The sequence below is a fragment of the Girardinichthys multiradiatus genome, chromosome 9 (genome assembly GCF_021462225.1).
Source record: "Girardinichthys multiradiatus isolate DD_20200921_A chromosome 9, DD_fGirMul_XY1, whole genome shotgun sequence".
Taxonomy (NCBI): domain Eukaryota; kingdom Metazoa; phylum Chordata; class Actinopteri; order Cyprinodontiformes; family Goodeidae; genus Girardinichthys; species Girardinichthys multiradiatus.
The window spans coordinates 11860802-11887508 of record NC_061802.1 but is presented as its reverse complement, the minus strand read 5'-3'; the positions used below and the strand labels follow the sequence as shown (position 1 = coordinate 11887508).

General features: G+C 38.3%; 1 protein-coding gene across 2 annotated transcripts in view; it reads right to left on the bottom strand.

Annotated features, from left to right (window-relative positions):
• rabgap1l (RAB GTPase activating protein 1-like) overlaps positions 1 to 26525 on the bottom strand; it is a 155683-nt gene extending 129158 nt beyond the window's left edge. Inside the window, exons 1-10 of one of the 2 annotated variants that reach the window (XM_047374007.1) lie at positions 26393 to 26525; positions 20813 to 21041; positions 20356 to 20503; positions 16099 to 16303; positions 13631 to 13805; positions 12125 to 12282; positions 7945 to 8055; positions 4110 to 4176; positions 3719 to 3821; positions 1323 to 1489 (exon numbers count right to left, since the gene is read on the bottom strand). In XM_047374007.1, the coding sequence (XP_047229963.1) occupies positions 1323 to 1489; positions 3719 to 3821; positions 4110 to 4176; positions 7945 to 8055; positions 12125 to 12282; positions 13631 to 13805; positions 16099 to 16303; positions 20356 to 20503; positions 20813 to 20950 (1272 nt within the window). In that variant the 5' untranslated portion in view covers positions 20951 to 21041; positions 26393 to 26525. Of the gene's footprint in view, positions 1 to 1322; positions 1490 to 3718; positions 3822 to 4109; positions 4177 to 7944; positions 8056 to 12124; positions 12283 to 13630; positions 13806 to 16098; positions 16304 to 20355; positions 20504 to 20812; positions 21042 to 26103; positions 26212 to 26392 lie in introns of those variants that run through there. The other variant, XM_047374006.1, reaches the window with a different exon arrangement.
• Between the last annotated feature and the right edge of the window lie 182 nt (positions 26526 to 26707).

The window sequence follows — 26707 nt, the reverse complement described above, 5'->3', positions numbered from 1 at the left end:
AGGGTCAATAAAGGACAAAAACTTGATGCTGTAAGCAACATTTTCCATTTCAAGACAAATTTTAATCTTTAACAACTACATGTTCTGGAAGGCATACTTGGACACACTCTACAGATCTACAATAAAACAAACATCTTAACATAACATTTTACAGTTCCATGTGGTTTCAGCTTTACCATATAACCAGAAAGAGAAGGTCCACCTTTACTGCATGTCTTCCTTTTTCTCGTCAACTTCCTTTCTCACTCAACTTACAAAATAAAGGTAAAATTGAAAACAAAATACTCAATATACATAATGGTTAATAACTCATTGATTATGAGCAGGAGGCGAGCTTAGAGGCAGTCTGATGACAGATTTGTATCTGTTATCACACTTCAGGTATCTTTGGTAAAGTATAAAGGAGCGATTGATGCACTACACATATTTCTAGTCTGGTCTGTGAACCTCCTCATCACAATGCTCACCCTCCAAGCTGAAATTCAAACCAATGTTACCTGTTTAGGGAGCAGAGATAGGGTTTAGAAATTAACACCATCTGGGCAGTTCTGGCCCCATGAAACCAATTCTGAAACAAGTCAATAAACCTAAGTTGACCTGAATAACATTACAAAAAAAAAAACCTCACTGATAGCAAAATGGCTGACAGCTTCATAGCCTGAGGCCCCCACTGACACTCAATAAGCTGAGCTGACCTGCCCAGGTTAGCTTTTTAAATATTTAATAATGCCTAAATGCATTGGCTCTGCTGCATAAGGCAACAAAAATATTACTGCTCTATTCTTTACTAAAGATTAATAAATAATTATCAACAAAAATGACCACTAAAATATGTGTAGTTTTAGCTAATGCAGGGACATTATCTCGTGATTTACCCTTCTGCAGATAATACAGTTTTCACAAAGAAATATTATACTATTAATACTTCATTTATTTTATTTATTTATTAATTCTTTAGTAATGTGCCAGAACTAAAGCAGAATAAATTAAATTAATGAAAAGCAAATCTTACAGTTTATTCTGCTTTTGTCCAAATGTATAAAACTAGAAAGCTGCAAAAAGCAACCAAGTCAAGAACAAAGCATCTTTAAGCCTCGACACTTATTCATAGAGCTTCTGTTTTCCACTGGTGGCTGCCGGAGCACAAAGCATTTTACATTCAGTGAATCATGCACACCTACATGTCGTGTAGGTTTATCAGCCAATGTATTTGATTAGAAAATGACTATATACAAAGCATGAACTTGTAAGGGGGCTCTGAGCAGATTTTAATAGTCTAGGTAAACCAACCTGTCGCAGTTTGAGGTAGAATGTAAACCAACCTGTCGCAGTTTGAGGTAGAATGTTTCGCTGAAGGTCTTTCTGCTGAAGTACCAGAATCGCTCGTTTGATGGATAGATCCTGACGAGGGTTTCCAACAGGAAGCGAACGGGTTCCACCACTTCGGTGACTACCAGGTCCACCGCCACCGTCATGTAGATCTGCTTATCTTAGGAATGAACAAAAAGAAGATTACTGCATGTGTTTAAAGCCAGATTCTGTTTGTTTTCTTTCTGTAAATTCAGTTACTGAAATCTGTAAACTTGTTTATTTGGTGTAAACTAAAATTGCAGCATTAGGTATACATTATATTTAAAAAAACATAAAACTGTTAAAGCATCTGTACATCTTAAAAACAAAATGTTGCACTTATACTCACAAGTACGTTTTACGTATAGAAAAGCTATAAACCACTTGACCAAACTGGGATTTCTCTTACTGGTTCAAAATAAAATGCAAATAATGAATTAAGGAACTGCTTCCTGTGGGGATGCCACACCCCCTACTGGATAAGAACATGACTCCAATTACCTGCTGGTCAAAAAAGTGTTCCTGTTCGATAACTTCACTTACAGAACAAGACTTTCATCAACATAAAGAAATGAAATTATTATTTCCATCTAAAGCAGGAATGTAGATTTGTGAAAAGATCTCTTTACAGACTAAGTCACAGCTGTATGATAACAAATCTTAACCATTAATTTGGTATATTTAATGTACTGCAGTCTATAAAATCAGATTAACTTGTTTAATAAAAACAGTACAAAATAAATGTTCTTGATGATCCATAAACTTCATTTTCTCTTGAATATTCATAGCCTCACAACTTTGCTGATCAACACAAAGTTTTTCATTGTCTCATGTGTAAAACAAAAAAGCCAGGCAGGCACCGACAAAATCTGGGTCACTAGTCCAAACGTCAGATTAATCGTATGACAACAGTGTATAAGAATAAATTATTCTATACATCTTTAGCCTCATAGCATATTTTGGCAAATATGACTAAGGCAATTATGCTATGAGGATAATGATATTTATAAAACATCTTTGGAAAAACTGCAGATGTATAAGGGAACTAAGCAGCCAGGTGCTGGTGATCAAATATACTTAAATAAATGGTCATCATCAGTGTCCAGACCTCTATAAAAGCAGATGTTGGTTGGTCCGGAGCATCCAAGTGTGTGTCAACACAATACCAAGAAGGAAAGACATCAGCAATGTCAACAGAGAAGCAATTGTTGCAGCCCATCAATCTGGAAAGCCATCTCTGAACTAATAAAAGTCCATCAATCTACAAAAGGATTGATGGAAAGCATTTAAGACATCTTTTAAATCCTCAACAGGAGTGGACACCCCAGTAAATTCGCCCCAAAGGTCAGAGCGTGCAATGTTCAGAGGAACTGCAAAAATCCAAAAGCTCCATCATAGACTCTATAGGTCTCAATCAGCAGGTTGAATGTCAAAGTTTATAACAGTAAAGCATGAAAATGACTGAAAAAGTATGACTTGCCTAAAACGGATACCAAGAAAAATCATTGCGTCCTAAAATAAGATGCAGGGCTTAGGCTGAGATGAGATCAAAGCAGAGATATTTGTGTTTGGGAAAAACTAAACAACTTCAAGGCACAAATATCCCAAACCAACTGCCAAGCATGGTGGTGGCGGGATGATGACTTGGGCTAGTTTTGCAGCCATTGGGCCTGAGCACCTTGCAGTCATTAAATCAAACCTCTTTATTCTACAGTGTTGTAGAATCAATATGAGGCCATCTGTCCGACAGCTAAGGCTTGGCCCTAACTTGGTTTTAAAACAGGACAATGATCCCAAACACAAGACCAAATCTACAGAAAGACTTAAAGAAGAATCATGATTGAGCAATGCCCAGTTAAAGTCGAGACATCCAGTCCTATGAAATGCAGGACCATAGGAGCGATTTTCATGAAGGAATGCATGAAATCAGTAAAATTAAGCCATGTTAAAGAAAAGTCAGATAAAATTCCTCCACAATGATTATATCAGTACGAAAGACCAACAGTCTCATTGAATACAACTATGTTATTTCTGTTGAAGGTTGTTCTGCAATCTACCTACCAATGGGGTGTACTTACTTTTTATTATTATAACATTTTCTGTATCCTATGCCTTTAGGCCAACAAGCGTGTACATATAGCTTAAAGATTAGAAAGGTCATAATTGCATCTGCAATGCTCAATATTCAGCAATGAACTGATAACCTAACAGAGAGAAACCTAAGCCTAACCTTTAAGTCAACTGGTTACATGTTTTTATACAATATTGCAACTTTCTGAATCATCAAAGCCGCTCTGTATGTTAAAATAACTTTTTTATCTGAACTTTAAATTAAATCATAGTAGCACATTGTTCTTAGAAGACAAACCTTTAGGCGTGTCTTCATTCAGTGGCTGGAAAGCGGCCATGTTGGGATTCCACGTTCCTGTGATGATGTAGGCCTTTCCATCCGAGCTCTTTCCCATTGATTCCTATAAAAGGAATCAACTTTGTCCTCAACAATGATTCAACTGTTATCTGCTGTCTAATTAAACATGCAATAACCCAATAACACCAATACTGTCACGTTAGTGGCCGGTCAGTTTACATGTGTCTATTTAAACTTATTCGCTCCCGACATCAGAAGAAAAGATGGTTTGTGTGATAAATCAATACATTTTCTCAAGGTTTTTCACAAAAATAGCCACATATATTGATTTCTGTTATAATTAAATACCTTAAGGCTCCTAATAAAATGAGTCAAATGAAGTCCAGCATACCGTGTCAAGAAGATGCATGTTACTGTTGCAGACTTTCTGTCCGGGACTCAGCAGCATCCCAAAACACCTTAAAAGAAGACAAAGGAGGAACAACCCACAGATCAATAGCCACTAATTTCACAGCAGAGCTACTGCCTGCCTTCATCAGTCAAGTTAGCTGAGAGAGAAAAGAAAGTGAAAAATACACTTAAGATGTGGATGTACACAGATATTGTATCATATCTATGCCCGAGTCCTTCCAGACAAAAGTCTTAGCTCCTACTTTACTATCTCACTGTATCTATGCCGAAGTACAATTTGTTATTTTAAAGTAGGATTATGAATTCGTTTTAATATGTCTTAATCACCAGAGCAGTAGGAAAACAGGCTAAGAGGGCTCTATTGTTATAGTAATTAATCTCAATCAAACAAAAGCTTAAACCTGGGCGATATGGACAAAAAAAGGTAATTTATTTCTGTATTGAATGGTTCTGATAATTATCAAGGTCAGGTTTTAAATTAAAAGTCCAGTCTCTAAGATATTATCTGTTTCGATACAAACTTAAAGAACAAACTAAAATAAGATAACATTAACGCATCGCACACATGCATTCCCTGTCTTATAAAATTATAAAGCCTACTTTTATTCAGTAATAAATTATTGAAATTGTTTTATTATCCACGTTATCACCTAGTAAGGTAAAACCCTTTCATCCTTATGTTAGGATGGTTTTTCCTGTTTCTGATCCAAACTACATAAGTCTGGTTAATCACAATTCAATTCAATTCAATTCAAAGATACTTTATTGATCAGTCAAGGAGAAAAAGAAAAAGTACACCCTGTTGCAATTAAAATACTAGAGTTTTACCAATTAGGAGATAATTTACAAGCATAATCTGCTCTTCACCAGGTTCTGTGTTATAAAATGACCTCAAGCATAGAACAGAGGAACAAATGATCCACTCACATCATTCCTAATAAAAAAAAAGGCGAGACCAAAATGAAAAAAGGGAAGTATGAAATGTAGGTACACACCTTATGGTTCAGTGGCTTGCAGAGCCACCTTTAGTTGTAGTTATTTAAAGCTGTTGTTTTCTGCTTGTATTTATCAGTCTTAGAGGAATTTTGTCCCACTCTTCTTTATACGACATTGCTTCACTGATTGCATGACCCAGTTTCTGACAGATGTTTGCTTATGGAATAGTTTGGTGACTCGATGAAAACAACTGCAGCAAAACGAGTCGAAATCATCGCCCGCTCCATCACCATAGTTTACAGATGTTGGGATATGTTCCTGTGGATACGCTGTGTTTTACATGCTTACTGAGGCTTGCTGAGGCCTTTGCATGGTCTGACCTTGGGGTGAATTTGCCAGGGTGTCTATTCTTGGGAAGACAGGAAACTGTTCTAAATGTTTTTCACATGTGGGCAACAACAATTGCTTCTCTGAGGTCACTGTGAAGTCTCAACTTCATGGGACTGTGATATTGCCCATCTGTTGTTTCCAGCCAGGAAAACTGAGGAAACCTCTCTATCATAGAGGTGGTCAGACTTGCTGATGTGCTGGTGTTTGGCAAGTCATATCTGAGAACAAGACTAACACCAATTGTTTGTCCTGTTCTCATCATTTGACAGCTACAAAGTATATCAAGAAAACCAAACAATATTCCTGAGGAACACATAAAAATATCAACATCCATTAAGGGTCAGAAATCATGGACGATAGATCTGAAAAGCATCTCTTCGACTTAAATGGTAAATGGCCTGTACTTGTATAGCGCTTTATCAAGTCCCCAGAGACTGCAAAGCGCTTTACATTACAATCAGTCATCCACCCATTCACACACTGACAGTGGCAAACTACATTGTAGCCACAGCTGCCCTGGGGCACACTGACAGAAGTGAGGCTGCCATACACAGGCGCCACCGAGCCCTCTGACCACCATCAGCAGGCAAGGAGGGTGAAGTGTCTTGCCCAAAGATACAATGACTGAGACAGACAGAGCAGGGCTTCCAACCGGCAACCCACTGGTTAGAGGGACATAGAGGCTTTCAATGTCTGAAACAAAAAAAAAACTGGAGGGCCGCTTTTTGTCTCCATCTGATAGCTACATTGGTGTTATGAAAAGGGGAAGTGACCTAGTTTTTCAGCGGTACGCTGCAGAGATCTGGATGCGACTTAAAGAAAGTCTGACCTACTGTCCACTGTGCTCATAGGAAGCAAGCCTTGAACAGCTTTTAAGTCCTCAATATTCTATCCTTCTTGTTTATTTTGTCCCACAAAGAGAGAAAAGATATTGCAATCCTTTATATTAATCACATTAAACCAATTATTCCAAAAGTACTGAGACATAAACTATAAGTTCATGAACTCTTCCTGCACCATTAACTGGGGTAATGCTGTGTTGTACATAAAGAGTAAATTAATTCAAATATAACACAGTAAAAGTACTTTAATGGAATGTACAAAAGTGGCATTATTGCAGTCTTTCAGTACAAAACAAAGGTTTAAAGACCCAGTTATAAATGAGATGAAAAGCTTAAAGGTGCAGACTTGTGGTCAGACAGGGCAAAAGCTAGCCTAAAGATATTTTTAACTTGTTTATGAAAATGGAAGTGGTTGCTGAGCAAGTTAAAAATCTCTCACCAGAGGTGGGAGAGATGCTGGAAGCTCTGGGTATTGTTGAGCAGTTGATTCAATTTATTTAATCTCACATAGAGGACTGTGACAACACCAGCTGAGTGGCAGGATGGGGTGGAGGTCCCAATTTTTAACGAAGGAGCCCAGAGAGTGTACTCCAACTACAGAGGGAAACTCTGCTCAGAATCCGCTGGAAAGTCTTTTCTCAGGTGTTAAAAAGGAAAGCTCAGACCAACTTTTGGACCTCAGATTCATGAGGAGCCGGTTGGATCTCGTTGTGGGCATGGAACAGTGGACCGGATCCTTGCCATCAAAGCATGCTGAGGAGGCGTTTGGGAGTTTGGTTGTCCAGTCCACGTGTTTTGTTGATCTGGAGAATGCCAATGACCATGTCCTCCGAGGCATTTTGTGGACCTATGGGATGCCGGTGATGGTTTTATGGTCTGTCCAGTTCCTGTATAATGAAAGCATGAGCTGTGTCTTGTTCTCAGTGAGAACCGCAGACCTCAGGGTTTCATCTATACTTTCTGAAGAGGATGTGGTTCTCTGGATATCTTCAAGGCATGACCATCAGCGTGTACTGGACCTGTTTGCTAAGTGTGTGAAGTGTCAGCTCTTTTAAGTCTGGGGCCATTGTTCTCAAGCTGAAAAAGGTGGACTCTTGTCGTCTGTTTCTGCAAGGTCTTAAAGTCCGAAAAGGCTTTAATTTAAAAATCTCAATTTTAGGCATGACAAGAAATTCTGTAATATATAAAATATATAAATTTCTTTAATGGGTCTTAAATTACATTAATTTATGCATTCAATTTAGATTGCTTCTTTAAGTTATTTTCCATTACATTTGATCTTTTATTATAGTATTTTAGTGATTGATGTATTTTTGTCGTAGTACCGGCTGAGGAAGTATTTTGTGCAGTGAAAAACCTGGAAGACCTGGACATTCAGGCTTCTCTCGGAACTCTTAGGATTCCTTTAATTGGCTTTTTGTAGCTTGTTTAAGCAAAAGAAAATCAAAAGGTTTTTTACAATGACCAATATTACATCTTAGTTACTATAATTGTTTTTTAATAAACGTTATTGTTGAAATTCACATAGGTCTTAAATTTTAAAGGAAATAAACTTTTGTTTTATTTGTTTATTATGTTTTTCCTTTGAATTTTGAGTCAGTTATTAGATTCATACTACAAACCAATTTAATCGGTTTTAGTTCTCACCTTTCGATGCCCAGCTCCTTGTTGCACATTTGTTGAACAGAAACCAGCACCTTCTTCTGGACACCCTGTCGCAGCTTGAAGTAAAACTTATCCCTGTCCTTTGGCACTGGGCTGTGGACAAGTAGAAGTATGAGTTAATCCAGACGAAACCAGATATTTACATACAATGTATAAAAGGACAAATTTTTTCCCTTCAAAGTATCGGGCATTAAATGAGACAAAACCTTTCCTGTTTTAGTTTGGATTACTACAATTATGTCTATTGGCAAAATTAGGAAAGAGACATTTCATAAAAATAGGTTGTATTATATTCTTTCAATTAAGATATTTACATGTCCGGAATATACAGTATGTATTTAAACAGCTTGGGAAAGCCAAGCTTCGGGCTTCTGGCTTTGTAAGCTTCCGTTCGGTTAATTCACAACATCTGGGTAAAGTAGAGGCACAGCTTTGAATGTATTTTAAAATACAGGGGTTGGTCAATGAAACTGAAACACCTGTCATTTTAGTGTGGGAGGTTTCATGTCTAAATTGGACCAGCCTGGTAGCCAGTCTTCATTGATTGCACATTGCACCAGTAAGAGCAGAGTGTGAAGGTTCAATTAGCAGGGTGAGAGCACAGTTTTGCTCAAAATATTGAAATGCACACAGCGCAGATTTCTACTGGTCTAATGTCCATTCCTTGTGTTCTTTAGCCCAAACAAGTCTCTTCTGCTTGTTGCCTGTCCTCAGCAGTGGTTTCCTAGCAGCTATTTTACCATGAAGGCCTGATTCACACAGTCTCCTCTTAACAGTTGTTCTAGAGATGTGTCTGCTGCTAGAACTCTGTGTGGCATTGACCTGTTCTCTAATCTGCGCTGCTGTTAACCTGCGATTTCTGAGTCTGGTGACTCGGATGAACTTATCGTCCGCAGCAGAGGTGACTCTTGGTCTTCCTTTCCTGGGGCGGTCCTCATGTGAAAACTGTGAGCCAGTTTCTTTGTAGCGCTTGATGGTTTTTGCAACTGCACTTGGGGACACTGTCAAAGTTTTCCCAATTGTTCGGACTGACTGACCTTCATTTCTTAAAGTAATGATGGCCACTCGTTTTTCTTTACTTAGCTGCTTTGTTCTTGCAAATTCTAACAGTCTATTCAGTAGGACTATCAGCTGCGTACTGTATCCACCTCCTGCACAACACAACTGATGGTCCCAAACCCATTTACAGTGCCTTGCGAAAGTACCCCCTTGAACTGGTCAACCTCTTGCCACATTTCAGGCTTCAAACATAAAGATATAAAATTCAAATTGTTTGTGAAGAATCAACAACAAGTGGGACACAATCGTGAAGTAGAATGAAATTTATTGCATGTGTCAAACTTTTTTAACAAGTAAAAAACTGAAAAGTGGGGCGTTCAATATTATTCGGCCCCCTTGCGTTAATACTTTGTAGCGCCACCCTTTGCTGCAATTACAGCTGCAAGTCGCTTGGGGTTTGTCTCTATCAGTTTTGCACATCGAGAGACTGAAATTCTTGCTCATTCTTCTTTGCAAAACATCTCGAGCTCAGTGAGGTTGGATGGAGAGCGTTCGTGAACAGCAGTCTTCAGCTCTTTCCACAGATTCTCGATTGGATTCAGGTCTGGACTTTGACTAGGCCATTCCAACACCTGGATACGTTTATTTGTGAACCATTCCATTGTAGATTTGGCTTTATGTTTTGGATCATTGTCTTGTTGGAAGATAAATCTCCGTCCCAGTCTCAGTTCTCTTGCAGACTCCAACAGGTTTTCTTCCAGAATGGTCCTGTATTTGGCCCCATCCATCTTCCCATCAATTTTGACCATCTTCCCTGTCCCTGCTGACAAAAAGCAGGCCCAAACCATGATGCTGCCACCACCATGTTTGACAGTGGGGATGGTGTGTTCAGGGTGATGAGCTGTGTTGCTTTTATGGCAAACATATCGTTTTGCATTGTGGCCAAACAGTTTGATTTTGGTTTCATCTGACCAGAGCACCTTCTTCCACATGTTTGGTGTGTCTCCCAGATGGCTTGTGGCAAACTTTAAATGAGACTTTTTATGGATATCTTTGAGAAATGGTTTTCTTCTTGCCACTCTTCCATAAAGGCCAGATTTGTGCAGTGTACGACTGATTGTTGTCCTATGGACAGACTCTCCCACCTCAGCTGTAGATCTCTGCAGTTCATCCAGAGTGATCATGGACCTCTTGGCTGCATTTCTGATCAGTCTTCTCCTTGTTCGAGATGAAAGTTTAGAGGGACGGCCGGGTCTTGGTAGATTTGCAGTGGTCTGATACTCCTTCCATTTCAATATGATTGCTTGCACAGTGCTCCTTGGGATGTTTAAAGCTTGGGAAATCTTTTTGTATCCAAATTCAGCTTTAATCTTCTCCACAACAGTATCTCGGACCTGCCTGGTGTGTTCCTTGGTCTTCATGATGCTCTCTGCACTTTGAACAGAACCCTGAGACTATCACAGAGCAGGTGCTTTTATACGGAGACTTGATTACACACAGGTGGATTCTATTTATCATCATCAGTCATTTGGGACAACATTGGATCATTCAGAGATCCTTACTGAACTTCTGGAGTGAGTTTGCTGCACTGAAAGTAAAGGGGCAGAATAATATTGCACGCCCCACTTTTCAGTTTTTTATTTGTTAAAAAAGTTTGACACATCCAATAAATTTCATTCCACTTCACGATTGTGTCCCACTTGTTTTTGATTCTTCACAAAAAATTTGAATTTTATATCTTTAAGTTTGAAGCCTGAAATGCGGCAAGAGGTTGACCAGTTCAAGGGGGCCGAATACATTCGCAAGGCACTGTATAAGGCTTGAAATCCCACTTATGAAACCTGACAGGACACACCTGTGAAGTAAAAACCATTTCAGGTGGTTACCTCTTGAAGCTCATCAACAGAATGCCAAGAGTGTGCAGAGCAGTAATCAAAGCAAAAGGTGGCTACTTTGAAGAACCTAGAATATGACATATTTTCAGTTGTTTCACACTTTTTTGTTCAGTATCTAATTCCACATGTGTTAATTCATAGTTTTGATGCCTTCAGTGTGAAGCTACAATATTCATAGTCATGAAAATAAAGACAACTCTTCGAATGAGAAGGTGTGTCCAAACTTTTGGTCTGTACTGTATATGTTAAGTACGGGGGTGACAGCATCATGTGTGAGATTTTCCTGCAGGTGGGATCGGTGCGCTTTACAAAATAGCATCATGTGGAAAGAACAATATTTGGAAATATAGAGGCAACATCTCAAGACATCAGCCAGGAAGCTGAGATTGGGCATAAATGGGTCTTCCAAATTGACAATGATGCCAAATTACTTAAAAAGTGGATTAAGGACAACAAAGTAAATGTTTTGGAATGGTCTGTGCAAGCAAAGCAACATGGAAGCTTAAGGAAGGATACCCCAAACCTTTGACCCAAGTAATACAGTTTAAGAATAGAATAGAATAGAATAGAATAGAATAGAATAGAATAGAATAGAATAGAATAGAAATATTATTTATTGTCCCGCAGTGGGGAAATTCAGGTGTACCAGCAGCAAAGGAAACAGGCAGATGGAAGCATGCAGATTCACACAAAGGTAAAAAAAAAGGCAATTCTGGCAGAATACTAATGAGGTGTGCACAGACCTCTGGATTTAATTATAGTTTTAAAGAATCTGTTTTGTCATTTTGGAATTATGTAAATGGAAACAATTTCTGTAATCCTAACTGACCTCAAACAGGTAAAGGTTATTCTTATTTAGAGTCAGACATTGAGAAAAAAATTGGTAATGTATCTTTTTATAATGTGTATGTAAATATCTAGTTTTAACCGTGAACGTTACCTAGGTTCTTCAAAATGCCTTTTGTTTCATGTTTACTTTCAGTTCATTGCTCAAGCTGTTGTCATGTCATCTTTTTAGTTTTTCTTTAAACTTTCCTTAAGGTTATTATAGTGTGTCAAACGCTATGTGGCTTAGACAAATGGCACTCATTTGTTTCACTTGCACACAGATGAAAACAATGAGCAACCATATTTTCAATCATTAGGCTAGCATATTAAATATTTCCATCTGTTATGTTGAGAGTACTGTTACTAAAGAGACAAAACAGGAAACGGTGTTTGCACGTTTGTATTAAAGGAGTGTGTGTCTGGATGTTTGGACCATGTACTTGTAGTTGCCTTTGCCATCATCTTCTCTGATCTCCAGTGAGACGGTGAAGGTGTAGAGATCACCGTCAGGAGGACCGGACAGGGCTGTGTCCCTGATGTCTGCTCGCTGTGAAGAGCGCCGAAAGGCTGTGGAGAAACTGTAAAGGATACGGCTGACCTGTGTGGGAAAGAAAAAGAGGACAGACAACAAAGGGAAGGAAAAGAAAATTGAAAAAGATGTTTAAAGCGAATTCCCTTAAGACCGAAGAGAAGCAACAATAACAAATTCAAACAAAGAAAATGGAGTTATTACACTCAAATTTAAAAAAAAATATTCATCAGAAGTCAATAGTGCCCCCAGCTGGTCAATTATAGCAGGTACTACTGAACCTTTTGAAACAGTGGGATATATTTGGAAGTTATAATCTCAAACCCGACTTTTCCGTCTGTGAAAGTCAATCACTAAACATCTGTGAATGCTTTGTCTTTTACCAGATGACTGCAGGTCTCTGCATTGTCGTTTCTAAACCAACTGGACATTGAGCTGCAGGAAATGATGTTTGTATATTTAAAAGTTATTCAAATGAAGTTCAGGCTGAAAACGGTTGTTTAGCAACATGCTGTCTGTCAGGTTTTATTTCCTGTATAGGAGTGAAGTGTAACTGTAGAAATGAATATTATGGTTTGAGAGCTTTTCTTTTATATTCAGATGCAATGGCGCTGATGCTTGAGGGAATGATGGTGATAAATATAGGGACAACGCTGGGGTTGAAAGTTAAACTTTAAGTGGGACAACAACACCTTAACATTCAGCCAGAGCCACAAAGCAATGGTTAAGATGCAAGACAATTAATGATTTAGAACGGCTCAGTCAAAGTCCAGTCTACAGATTAATGTGCATTTCCACCAAACAACAGACTGAATAAAGACCTTATCAGCCAGTCGCAGCAGAAACAGAGTGAAGCAGCACTTTTCCAACTTGGTTGTGGGCTCTAAATGTTTTTATTGACATGCAGAAGTTAAACAGATAAACAGAAGTACTACAGATTAAGTGCCGTGCTTATTTTGTAACAAGAAAAAAATTATTAATAACCTTTCTTTGCTTTTGCGGCACATAAAAGGAGCAGTAAGATTCAGGTATATAATTAGAAAGAAACACGTCGACTAAAAGACTGCACTTAGCTACAAGCGCTGATCCTGCATGTTATATACAAACAGTGACTGGACTGACAAGAACAGACGGTTTTATTCAACTAAATGCAAATCTACAAGCTGCAAACATGACAACCAGACTGTTTTTATAGATCTCTAGTTCCGTCTGTAATTCTAATGCATTTCACCAATGGCAACGAAGAACAAGTTATTTACACGATAAACGGCTTCTGATCCCAGGAAGAAGGAAACGCTTTGTTTTTAAGTTGCACTTTGAAACCGAATTACATCTAAAGGATTAAGTGAACTAATGGAGCCTGGGAAGCATGCTGAGATTCTGTTTAGTGATTGTGGACTAAACGTGTGTAACTCACAGCCTCCTTGATGTGGCAGGAGAAAACGTGAATCTGGAAGTCCTCTGAACTTCGATAACTCTCAGTGAAGGAGAAACAGTCGCTTTCCACAGAACCGTCCGGCCCACGGGCGCAGAACAGCACCTTGAAGATGGGGAAGGAGGCGATCTCTGTTCCTGAGGCCTGATCTACGATTCTGAGGAGAGGGAGACGGAAAGGACAATTTTTCTGTTACAATACATGAAGCAGATCATTTCCTTTTAATGCATGACATTAACTTTAACTCACAGCTGTTTTCAAATTAAATTAAGAGGTAAGCCATACAGCTACAAACGATCAGTGCCAAAATGGCTGTTTTTATTTTAGTCAGTGTGTTTTCAATTCTGCTTCCTTTTCACTAAAGGTCCGAACTTGGCTAAAGAGTTTCTGTCATCTCATTTTATGATCACAGATTTTTCTCTGCAGGTTTTAAAGGCTATGGATGTCTGGAAGGACCAAAAAACTTTGACAACTGATTCAGTAAAACAAGTAAAGTTGTTTTGTAAGAAGTCTTTTCACGATTTGTGTTCTAAAAGAGCATTTTATACACGTACATATTTATCCATATGATGGTTACACATTAATGCCTTCAGTCCTAGACTGCTGTCAGACTTTTTGCAGATGAAATATTTTGTACTCCGGCTTTGAAGTTTAACTAAAGCCTAACACAACTTCATACAAAATGCTTTGCAAAAGTAGTTTTTTCCTAAATAAACATAACCTAGACAATGTAGATTAAAATACAGTGACTTGCAAAAAGTATTAATACCCCTTTGAACTTTTTCACATTACAACAAACATCTGTGAATTGGGATTTTTTTTACCAGTCCTCCTTTTAAACTATCTCGAGCTCAGTCAGATTGGAGCATCTGTGAACATCAATTTAAGTTTTGCCAAAAATCCTCAATAGGATTATGGTTTAAACTTTACACATGAATCTAAACAACAATATTGTAGCTCTGGGATGCCTGTCTTGCTGGAAGGACGATGACCCACTCTAGTCTTTTGGACCTTTGAACAGGTTTTCCTCCAGGGCTCCCCTATATTTAGCGCCATCAATCTTCGCATCCACTCCGACCAGGTTTCCTGTCTCTGCTGAAGGAAACATCCCTACAGCATGGTATTTCCACCCCCATTTTTACTGGTAGCTATGATATATCCAGGGTTATTTTCCACCAGACACTGCATTTTAGTCGTAGGCCAAACAGTTCAGTTCTAGTTTCAGCTGACCCGGGAGTCTTCCATCACATATACTGTGTCCCCTTGATGCTTTGTGACAAACTGAAGAGGGGAAGTCCTTTGGCTTCCTATAACAATTCAAACTCTTGAAACGTTTGTCTGAAGAAAACATTGTGGAGTGAACAACTAATAGCTGTCCTAACAACTGATTCTTCCATCTAAGTCGTAAATCTCTACAGCTCCTCCAGAGGTCACATGCACAACTATAGTCTGTAATTTTGGTTGCAGTTGTTCCATACTTTATCTACAATATTTTTGGATGATGAGTTAAACAAATGTCTTTATAAGCTAACCGTGCTTTAAACGTCCCCACATCTTTATTCCTATCTTGTCTACTGTGTTCCTTGGCCTTCATGATGCTTTTCTTTCTCTAATGTACCTTTGAGGTTTTCACAAAACCGTTGGAAATATACTGATATTAAATTATACACAGATTATACACAGCTGTTTCTCTGATGAACATTCAATAGAGTACAGCATACAGATGTTGCAAATGCACCTTTTTTATTAGATATGTGTATATTGTACATTGTAAATTGTAAATTTGTATATTCTGTAATGCAAAAACAGAACAAAAGAGCAAAGTGTACCGGAGACAAATTCCTTGTTTGTATGTACGAACTTGGCAATAAAGCTGATTCTGATTAAATCTAATTAGGTGACTTCTAGCAGGACTGGATTTCATTAAGGTGTATCAGAGGAAAGGGGACTGAACACACATGAACATCACACTTTTCAGACCAGCGAATAAACAATTTTTAAAAATAATGCATCATTTTCCTTCTACTTCACAATTATGCAGTCCCTCTTTTTTAGTCTACCACAACAAATCCCAGCAAAACACAATGATGTTGCAGTTTTAACAGAAGTTTGAGTAAAATAATGTGAAAATGTTCAAGAGGGTATGAATGCTTTTGCAAAGCACTGTATTCTAATCAGGTGTTTTTCAATCTTGGTCCTGAAGGCACACTGCCCTGCATGTTTTAGATGTTTCTCTACTTTAAAACAACCGATTAAGATGATTGAAGTGTAGAAAAAGCTTTTTAATCAGCTATCAATTGAAATCAGGTGTGATGAAGCAGGGAATCTTCTAAAACATGCAGGGCAGTGTGCCCTGAGGACCAGGGCTGAAAAACACTCTCCTAATCTATTGCCCATGTCATCTTTTAGTTTGTCCCAGTCTTTCTCACGATCATTCTCCTTTATCTGACCTGACAGAACCATCTGGACCACAGGGAACATGTAGTGTGATGGGTATTGGGATGGCACTCTCTGCTCGAAGGGTCGCCATAGCTCTCTGCGCTTCTGCCTCATTGCGAGGGGCTTTGACCCAGGTGCACCCCAGGTAGGATAACTTGTTGAACTGGACGCTGTCCTCCTCTATGACACTGGGACTGGATGGGGCTGGACAAGCTTCTGTGTACAGACAGGAAGAGCTTTTCTCAAACGTTTTGGTAATTTGTTGGTAAACAATGTTATGTGAACAGGAAATGCCATTGCACCTAAACAGAGAGCGAGAGAGCAAAGCTGCAAACGCAACAGAGAAGAGGATAGGAGGGAAGATGTTCTAGACAGAGGAAGTTAGAGGGTCTTCTTTAAAATAACCTCAGAACGTTCATACTGACAAAAAGGAAACAGAACAATGAGCACAGCAGCTGAACTTCCACTGCTCACATGCTCACTTTTATACTGTGCAAAAAATTTTTTTCTCATTCTCTCTGCAGCTGTACAGCACAACCGCAAAATCATACTGACACCACTGTCAGTTCCTGTTTGAATGGTGCCCAAGCGAGCCAACAATTCTTTAACAATTCAACATGGTCCTAAAGGTTCCTAAAAAGCTTTTTAATGTTTTAAGAAACAGAATAAAAGATTCATAAATCTTTGGTTCAAAGGTTCTCTGTGTGGTGTACAGTTATCCAGTTCAGGTTTGACCAATCAAGACATGATTAAATGATGTCCCAAATTCATTAAAAGAAGTGATACTGACCTTTACTCATGCTAACCAGAGAGCAACATTAGCCAGCTGCTGCAGTCATATTTTTATATACAGCTAAACACCCCTCACAATGGCAAATAAGTGATAGAAACAATATTAAAGCTGACAAGTATCAGATGACTTAAAAAAAAAACCTGAAAAAACTGGAGGCAGAATGCCCCCAAAGTTGTGCTGCCCTGGGCATTGAGCCACATCGCTCACATCAAACACGCTTAGCAAAAGCAAAAATGCCTTTAATGTCTTTAATGTGAAACCCTGTGCTTCCATGTAGTTGCATTAAATAACCTTCATGTTACATTGGACATTGTCAAAAAGATTTAAAAACTAATAACTGTGATTGTTTTTGCTAGTAAAATATCTACAACAGATAAAATACCCTGTGGGAACAAATATGATTCAAATATCCAACTTTAGATGGAACTGAAGGTTAAACAGCCAGACTTGCCTTTACGAATGTCTCAACATACCTCTTCTTCCTGCCGTTTTAAGACAGAAACCTTTCCGTCTTGAGAACATTGCTAACCACTTGCTTAGAGTGAACGTATGTGCTTCTTCCCTGTGTGACACATTATGCCATTAACCGTTTCATTTCACCTGAAATCATCCAAAAATAAAAACTTATTTGTGCAGGACTTCCTCTCCTCTGGTGTGAAGTATCACATCTGCTTTACATGTTGTGGTAATCTTTATGAATCACTTTATTTAACAAAAACAAAACCAGATATAAACAATTCTAACTAATCGGCAAGGGATACAGAGGAGCTTAAGCACAGAGCATCAGAATCACAGAAGCCAGTGTGAAGTTTCCCAAAAGCTTCTGCTTATCAACCAGAAAGCTTTTAATTTCTTACTGAAGCCAGGAGTTATTCTTAGTCATTGAAACCACAAGTACCAACAGGTACTCTGCAACTTAACAACAGTAACAAACAACGTTTAAAAAGAACACCACAAAGAAATACAGTGCAATAAAGTAATGTAACAGGCTGCTCGATGGGAGGTCGGCTGTCTTACAGTAGGAACTTGGTTATATATGTTTAGTTTAACATTAGAAGATTAACAGAAAATTCAATAAACATTCAGCAACATTTACAGATTTACATGATGGTAGTAATATAAGGTAATGGAAAGAGGTTAAAAATATACAAAACAAAAACACAAATACTACACAGTTGAAAGCAGATTTTTCTACACACTGCATCAAAACCACTTTTCCCCCTCACTTCCTGACATCAACTCAGACTAAACTTTTCCTGTTTCAGGTCAGTCATGATTACCACATTGTTTTCTTTTGTGAAATGCCAGAATAATGAGAGGATTTTGTTTTTAAACTTTTTATACCGTTTTAAATTCAGACGTTTACAGACATTTCACAGTATTGGATTTAAATAGCCTGACAGAACTGCAGAACTTTCTGTGTCTGAGATCAAGGTTTTGTAATGGCCACTCCAAGTCACTGACTTTGCTGTCATTGAACCACTAGAAACGCCAATTTGTGCTAGAGCTTTAACTTCCTGGCTGATGTATTTAGATGTGGCTTCAATATTTTTAAATAATATTCTTCAACCATGAGACTCCTGCAGCAAAACACCCACACAGCATGACGCCGTCATCTACATGCAACTATTAGGGTCTTTGTCCCCGTGTACATTTCCACAATGTCTTTTATATTACTTTTGGAGCAATAGCTTCCTTCTCACTGAGTGGCCTTTCAATCCCATGTCAGCACAGGATCCATTTCACTATGGACAATAACACTCCCTAACAAGCTTCAGTCACCATCCTCAATGTCCCTTGTTTTTTTTCTGGCATTGTACACACACATTTCGCACCAAAAACACATTCATCTCTGGGACACAGAACCCATCTCCTTCTCCTTGAAACAAACCTGTGGAGGTCCACAAGTCTCTTCCTGATATTTTGCCTGATTTATTTTGATATTTTCTAGATGCCACACACGGCAGCGGTGTGGGAGAGGGCAGCACTGCATTACTCCAGTAATTCCTGCACTTCCTCTGACATTTCAACAAAAAGGACCTTAAACCATAGGCATAGTGTAACAGACCGTTTTAACTGGGTTTTTTTCCACCAATATCCTGTTTCGGTTCCATTTCTGTGGCTTTTCATTTTAGCAAAGATGCTGGCTAGTGAAGTCAAGTAATATAATAGAAGAGCAGAAAGCCAGTGCTAGAAATCATGATTTTCCTGTTGGGTAACAACTTGGTTCATCCTGAGTAAATGATGTTGAACCTTGTTGAACTTGATTTATGGACTTGAACAGACTGTGGGTGAGCACAGGTGAGTTATTTGTTTAGTGTAACCCATGGAACCCACGGACAGACATCCAAAAACAACATAACTTTGCTTGTCATTGGCGTCCATAGAAGTAATTTCCCTTTGGGATTAATAAAGTATTTTTGAATTGAATTGAATTAATACTGAAAAGTAGGTAATGAATGAATCTAGGTCCTGCAGCTTGACAAATGTCTTGGTTTTGCTCCACAAGTTTTGCTCTACAAGTGTTGCTGCTGCACTGTTTGTTGAAAAATCTCATTCAACCATGTTTACACACAAATCAGTCAGAGTTCAAGTGCTGACCGTGCTGATCCAACAGCAGAAAACCAAGGGAGGGGCATATCTCCTATGGTGGTCCTATTGTGTACCCAAGTGTCGCCGTTTCATCCTAGCCTCCTTTCTTTTCACACCCGTAAACAAAGGTCTGTAGGAGAAGGGATGCATCTAAATGTTCCAGGATAGTAGCCCACGAGGAGTTGGGCACCCTTGCTTGCAGGATATAGGTAGATAGAAAATCCATTTAGCTGTCAAAGCAGGTATGAAACGTCTCTAAGACGGGTATGAATTAACACATGGTTGGTGTTAAATGTTCCGTAGCAGACAGCTCCTTTTGGTACCAGAAAAACTTACATCAGAAATGATCAAAACTGCAAAAGTGTGAAATGGCAAAGGGGATAAATGACAATCTAGACATTTCTAAAATATTTAAGCACATTTTAAAGTAAATCTTTTCAAAAAATAGGAACAAGTTATCACAATACCGATAAATGCTAGAAAGAGAATAATAGTTGTTCCACAAGACTCCTGCAAACTAAGCTGGCTGGGCTTCCTTAGATAACTTTGTATTATAACCACAATTTGAGCAGATTGTATTACAACTAGAGTCAAATATGACTCCATATATCTGAATTCAAATTATCCTAAAGTCCTTTGATTTTACATCTGTTTGGAACGCGCTCTTTATCAAAGACCTTAAATAAAGTAAACTAAAGGACAAAGTGTAATTTATGTTTATGCATATTGACACAATTACACTGCGGCTAGTGAAGAGTCAAACTTTATGACAGCAGCGTCTTGCAAAACATTTTAGTTTATAAATCCGATGAATCAAACAGTTCTGGCTAAGGGATTGTGAGCACATTACCTCACTGAAACCTATTAGGTCCAGAGTGTATACCTGCAGGCTGGCTCTCTGGCACTCGGCTCTCTGGTTCCTTGTGCTTCTCCATCTGTTCCACACAGCTCTTTTCTACCTTCACCTCATCATCGTCATCCAGCACCTCCTCCAAAGCCTTTTCTAGCTGATCACTTCCATTCCAGGACATCTGGGGGAAAAGAAAGAGACAAAATATTACACAAGCAGACTATTTTTAGCTTCTGATTACAAAGAATCACGTAAAATGTATGCACAAATGCAGTTTGGGGACTTCACTGTACATTTGGTACATGTAATTAAAAGCAGAAGGTAACTTCATCTTGGAAAATGCTTAAAGAAAGAGCTTTGTTTTATTTTTCGCAATTTCAAATCTGATCAAAATATTTCAGGTGTCAAAAAGATTTCTGACTAATTTTGTAGATTATTGGCATGATTAAAATAAACCAATTTAAGAATCAAATTGATGCTTGTTTCTGACCTTGAGTCTTGGTCTGCCCTCGGAGCCCTGCGGTGAACTGGCCGAGCTGGACTGGACCAGAACAAACTCTTCACTGGTGACGGTGGCTACGGACTCTGTTGAGCTGCTGACTTTGCCCAGTGAGGAGCTGTCATCCATGGCTAGCAGGTTAACTCGGGTTCAGCTCAGGGAGACCAGGGTTAGTGTTCTCCCCTTCCCTCCTGTCAGCCCAGCTGTGTTGGACGGCAGCCTGCACGGAAAACAAAAAGAACCGGATTATAAATGTGGCCCTCGCATATATAGACAAACAGCAAAGGCACGGCTACAGAAATTATTTTAGATTTCTTTTTTTTTTTTAAACAGGCTGAACCTACTGGCATGCAAAATATGAACCCATGATGCTACTGCATTCCAAACATTTGTTTTTAATAGTGTGGATAGATTTGCAATAAAGTGTCCAGTCCTTAATGTCTAAGTGAACTACTGTTTATTCTGAAATCACAGTCATGTGAACGGTCATTCTGAGCCACAATAAACCAGTTCAACATATGAAGATGGACCACACCCTGACCAACTAACTGCTGGTTTTCTATGGAAAGCTACTGCTTCCACAATTAAGATGCGTATCACGTAATATGAGTTAATGATACCTGCCAGAAAGGGACCCATTTGTTAAATGATAATATTCAGCAGCATAATTCCTAAGATATTTATTTCCAATCACGGTCTCAGAAAGCCAGGCTGACTGAATAATAGGATCACTGAGTTTCCATCAACTACATTTTATGATGGTTGAATTTTTAAGCATATTATTTATGTAGAATTGACTGAATGCTCGAGTTTAACTTAATAAAAATGTATTTCAGTAATTAAATCATAGAGTTAAACTTGAATTGAGTAATCAATCTATTTACTGTATTTACAGAAATAAATTACTTTTCCGATTCATTACGATGAGCTTGTATATTTAAATAAGACATTAATTTGAACTCCTGTGAACAATAAATCATTAATAAAACATAACCAAAACAAAATATGGAAAATACATTAACTGGGAGAAAAAATTTTGATAATAACTTTACAAACAATTGTTTTCTAAAAAATATTGTTGTCTACTTTAAACTTTATTTTATTTATGGTATCTCTGTTTGTGAGCATTATAAAACAAGTGTTGGCAAAGCTAAATATCTTTAATACGCCTTTAATATTCCCAGTTTGTGATAGAAACGGCTGGTTAATTATATTGAGTTGGCAAAGTTACAAGCATGCCTTTATGAAACAATAGTTAATGAATAGCTGCTGCAAAATTACATTAAAAGGCTACATTTACTTAAGTGTTGATAAAATCTCTGAAGTACTGTTTAAATAAAATACCAGTATCAGAATGGCAACAGCCCAGATGGTAGAAATAATGATAACTTCAATGGCTTGCTTCTCTAAATGTTCAAATGTATTTATTGATCTGGCAAGAAGCAATAAGACAGGAGAATACAGGTAGGTTATGTTTTCATATTGAGCAATAACCAAATAAGAAAACACAATGTTGATCAAAACAAGGTACCAGCAGCACCAAGCGGACCAGTTTAAACCAGAAACATGCAGGTAATCTTAGCATCAAATCATAACTGGTAAACATATTCTTGTTTTCTGTAACAATCCTCATACCTGGGAATCCTGTAAGGTAACAACACTTTCAAATCAGGGATCCAAGGATCAATCTGCCACTGATCTTAATCATTAAATGACTTCAAAATGAAGAACTCCCACCATTTTGGCTCTATAAACAGATCGACTAATAACATGTTTGATGCACTTTTCTGAATTTATTAAAAATCCGATAGCTGTGGTGCAAAAACTGGGATAATCTTGTATTTCATTCATTTTCTGTTGAATTCAAAACTACTACCTTTATCACACAATCTGCAAAACATTTTTTCTATTTTATCTTTGTTTTAGAAAAACATTGTAATTGGTCAAAATCAGAATTGGCAGCTCCGATTTAAAAGAAACCAGAAATCAATGTCAACCAGAAAAATCCGATTGGTCCATCTTTAATTTAGGGAAAAACATTTAAATCTTTTAGAGAAATTCTATGTTTTCCAATATTACACGTTAAAGAAAAAACTCATCACATTTACTGATTCACAAATACATTCAATATTATTATAACCATTGATGCTTTGCATAAACTTGACAATAAAGATAATCAGAAACTTAAATATTCAGGCGCACGAATATTTACAGTTTGAAGCAGAAATGCAGGAAGAAGCCATTCAGTCATAGAGAGTGCCACGACTACATGCACACAGAAGCCATTCATACAGATAATACTAGGCAAATTTTACACAAGGCATCTGCACAGAAGTTAAAATGCAGGAAGCAAAAGAGTCATGTGCTCAAATCACACAGAATCCATTACAGAAACGTCAGAAAATGTACCCCCACCAAAAGAAATGAAACAAGAACACTCCACCCATGACCCGCATTGTGAAGATGTGCAGTAAAACATCACTGATGATCCTTGGAGAGCTCTCCGCCTTCTAGAGTCAGAATCACAAGCAAGGCTACAGCCACCCCCTTTCTCATGAGTCCAGTCTGCTGGCATCTAGTTCCCAGTATGCCCAACCAAAGCTCCAAACAAAAACTAATAAATGTTTACATTTTCTTGTTCATATTTGACCCACGGGGAGTTTCCATCGTCTGCCCAACACAAACTCTGTAAGCCCACATATTTATGCTGAGCATCCTGAATGTTGTCTATGTACTGCAGATGTTTATTTGTCATTTATTTATTCTCTGCTGGCTGCAGGAATTGAACAGAACACCACCTTTGTAATAGTGACCCTTTCCTTGACCCTCGTCATGTTAAACCAGAGTCTACTAAAGGTCTCATCAATACATGTGTTAAACGTGCTCCTGCATCTCCACTAAACATGGTATTTATTTAAGTGATCTGATGACTGTGCAGATGCACCACTTCCTACAGTCTCTTACACAAACAACTGAGTCACAGAGCTAAAGCAAAAAGAAAAACCATGCATATAATCAAACCTTACACAGATAATTAGGTAATACAAAAATCTTTTTTATTGTTTGCACATGACACTGACAGTGTGTCAGAATTTACACATTTGATTTTTTTTTCTTTAAACATACATGTTAGTATTAGCTGATTCCGCTCAAACATGATACAAGCAGTCTCATCCCTTCTTGTCACAAGTTCAACCAATAAGAGAGCAGCAAACGTGTACCCAGTCATTCCTAGTCTGTTTCTCCAGCTCAGGACTGGCTGGCTAGATGACGTGCGACCAGCCACTGCCTGCATGGAACACGTAAGAAGCCGGTGTGTTGGTCAAAGGCACAACAAAAGGTGTTTCCTAACCAGAGCTTGCACCTCGAATAAGTGTCAGATCACGTGATTAACAACAAAGTTAGCAATGCATAAAGAAGGGGAAGAAGACGCTCTGGACTGAATTCAGTTGTAGTAGTAGTACATCCTCTCTGGACTGTGATCAGAAGTTTAAGGAACGAATGTTGAATTTTCAGTAATAGAAAAGAAAGCTGGAAAGTTCCAGTGAATCTTCCGTTGGGTGTTAACTGAAATAATGATGAAAACATTATTTTTCACTCAATCAACGAGATCCACCAGGGTTGTGTTTGGTTTGCCTTCGTCTCTACGGGTCTGTTTTGCTGGTCTTCCCTACAACATGCTGGCTAGTTAAGTGAGCAGACAGAATGGGATATAAGGAAAATCTTCCTTCTGGCAACACTCCTAACCTAATGAAAGGTGATGTATTTCATATGGCTTCTCTTCTAGCTATAGAAAATACAACCAACGTTTTTGACAGATAGATAATAACTTCCCCTACATCTGCTACTATGCTGACCTCCCTGTGAACCTGACCTAAGGACTTCTATTTCCCTTTTATTATTCAGAGAAAGCATATGTGAGGAGTGAAACACAGCAAGAACTTCCCTGCAAGATGCAAACAATCATATTAGGACTAAGTACCTTTAACTGAGGCATAAAACAATATTACACTGTGCCAGTAGAAAATTAAAAAGGTGTATTTAGGTATCTGAATGAGTAACTCCTTTCAAGAATAAGGGCATGACAATACTTCTAGGATTAGGAGGTATTTTTACCTTATCATATTACGTGTCTTTGCAAAATCATCCACTACACCAGGGATCTGCATCTCCAGTCCTTGAGTGAAACTGGCCTACAACGTTTGGATGCATCGCTGCTACAACACACCAGAATCAAAAGGCTGATTTAACTCCTTGGCATGTCTGCAAGTTTTGCGATAGTCTCTTCATCAACCATTTACTTGATTCAGGATCAACACATAATCTAATTTCAGTAACGAAATCCCATTTTAAGCATGATTGGGTTAAAAAAAAATGCGTGTTTTAAAGTTTTTTATTATTATTATGCAGCCGCAGCCCCTCTCTTCTACTTATAAGTAGCGATGGTTCAAGAGTGACAGTGTTTTCAGATCTCCAACTAACAGAAAACATTAGCATAACTAATGTTGTTTTATTACAGAAAACCATGGAGAACAGTGTAATTACAAATTATAATATTTTGAAGTAAATGAATAATCACTCATAAAGAAAGTGTTTTCACATAGTGAGCTATTAGTTAGAGAAGCACAAATTAACTGGACAGAAATCTGTAAATGTTTCTTTCCCCTATTTCTCTATCTCTATTTATTAGGTCATCATACAATAACCCTGGCTCTAATTCACAAATTACAAATGTTCAGACAATGTGATAACACCTGCAGTAATGTTATGGCACTGTCTGAAACGCATCTGTAAACCCTTCATTAGCATGCTGTGAAACTGAAATCAACCACAGCTTCATGAGACCCTTTCTTTACTAAAGGTATTCCCTGCCAGATCTCCCCGAACTGCCATCTTAACACATACATCAACAACGATGGAGGTGCTTTAATTTTCACAGGACAAAGTTGTTACTTTTGATGATGTCTACAGGCCTGGATGGGGCACAGTGTGTTAATGTATCACCAGCTGGCTAGCCTCATTTGCCATGTTTTATCTGTAACCTGTAGCTTAACAAGCATTTATAAGTGAAACAGCGATTATTGTATGATATGCCTTGCATACCATACCTTGAATATCATACAATAACAGGCGGATAGATTGCCCTTGCTGCAGATATATGAACGCAGAAACAACAAACAGCGAAAAATGATTAGCCACCAGCAAGCTAACTCATCACAAATGTATTCGTTTTTTCCTCACAGTCCTTCCTGCAGATGGATTTCACAAGCCACTCAACTTACTCGAGAATAGCTGTCAGAACAGATGAATGCGGGCTAAACAGGAAGTACCTGGGTATGAGTGCTAGGCTACAGCTGTGAGCGAAAGCTAACTTTGGCTAACGCTAACCAGCTCGAAGTCCAAAACAGTTGGACCACTGTGAAGCGAAGCAAGCTTTTTCAGGAACACCCCGCCCGGCTCCGGAGGAAAAAACCCGAGAGTGAAGAAATGAAACAAATCTCCATCTCTATCTGTTCATAGATGTAACTCTAACATAACCATAGGTAGCGGTTTAGAAAGCTGTCAACTTACTATTTTGGAGCTTTGTGGAGCAGCTTGTTTTGTGTTCGAACAGTTGCAACGAAGATCCTGTGTTGTGCCAAAGATGAATTACTCAGGAGTTTCATTAAACGATTTCCGGTGTAATGTGTGACGCATGCGCGACATCTTCAAAACCTACTTTGCATAGGAATTTATTCATACATAGATTTGTACAAGAGAGGAAGCAGAAACTTAGGAAAACAATTACTAAAGACCAAAAATATGAATCCATTCTACCAGTTTAAAGCAATAAATTCACAGTTTGTCGTGTTGAAATAATTTAACATCGGGCTGAAAACTTTACAT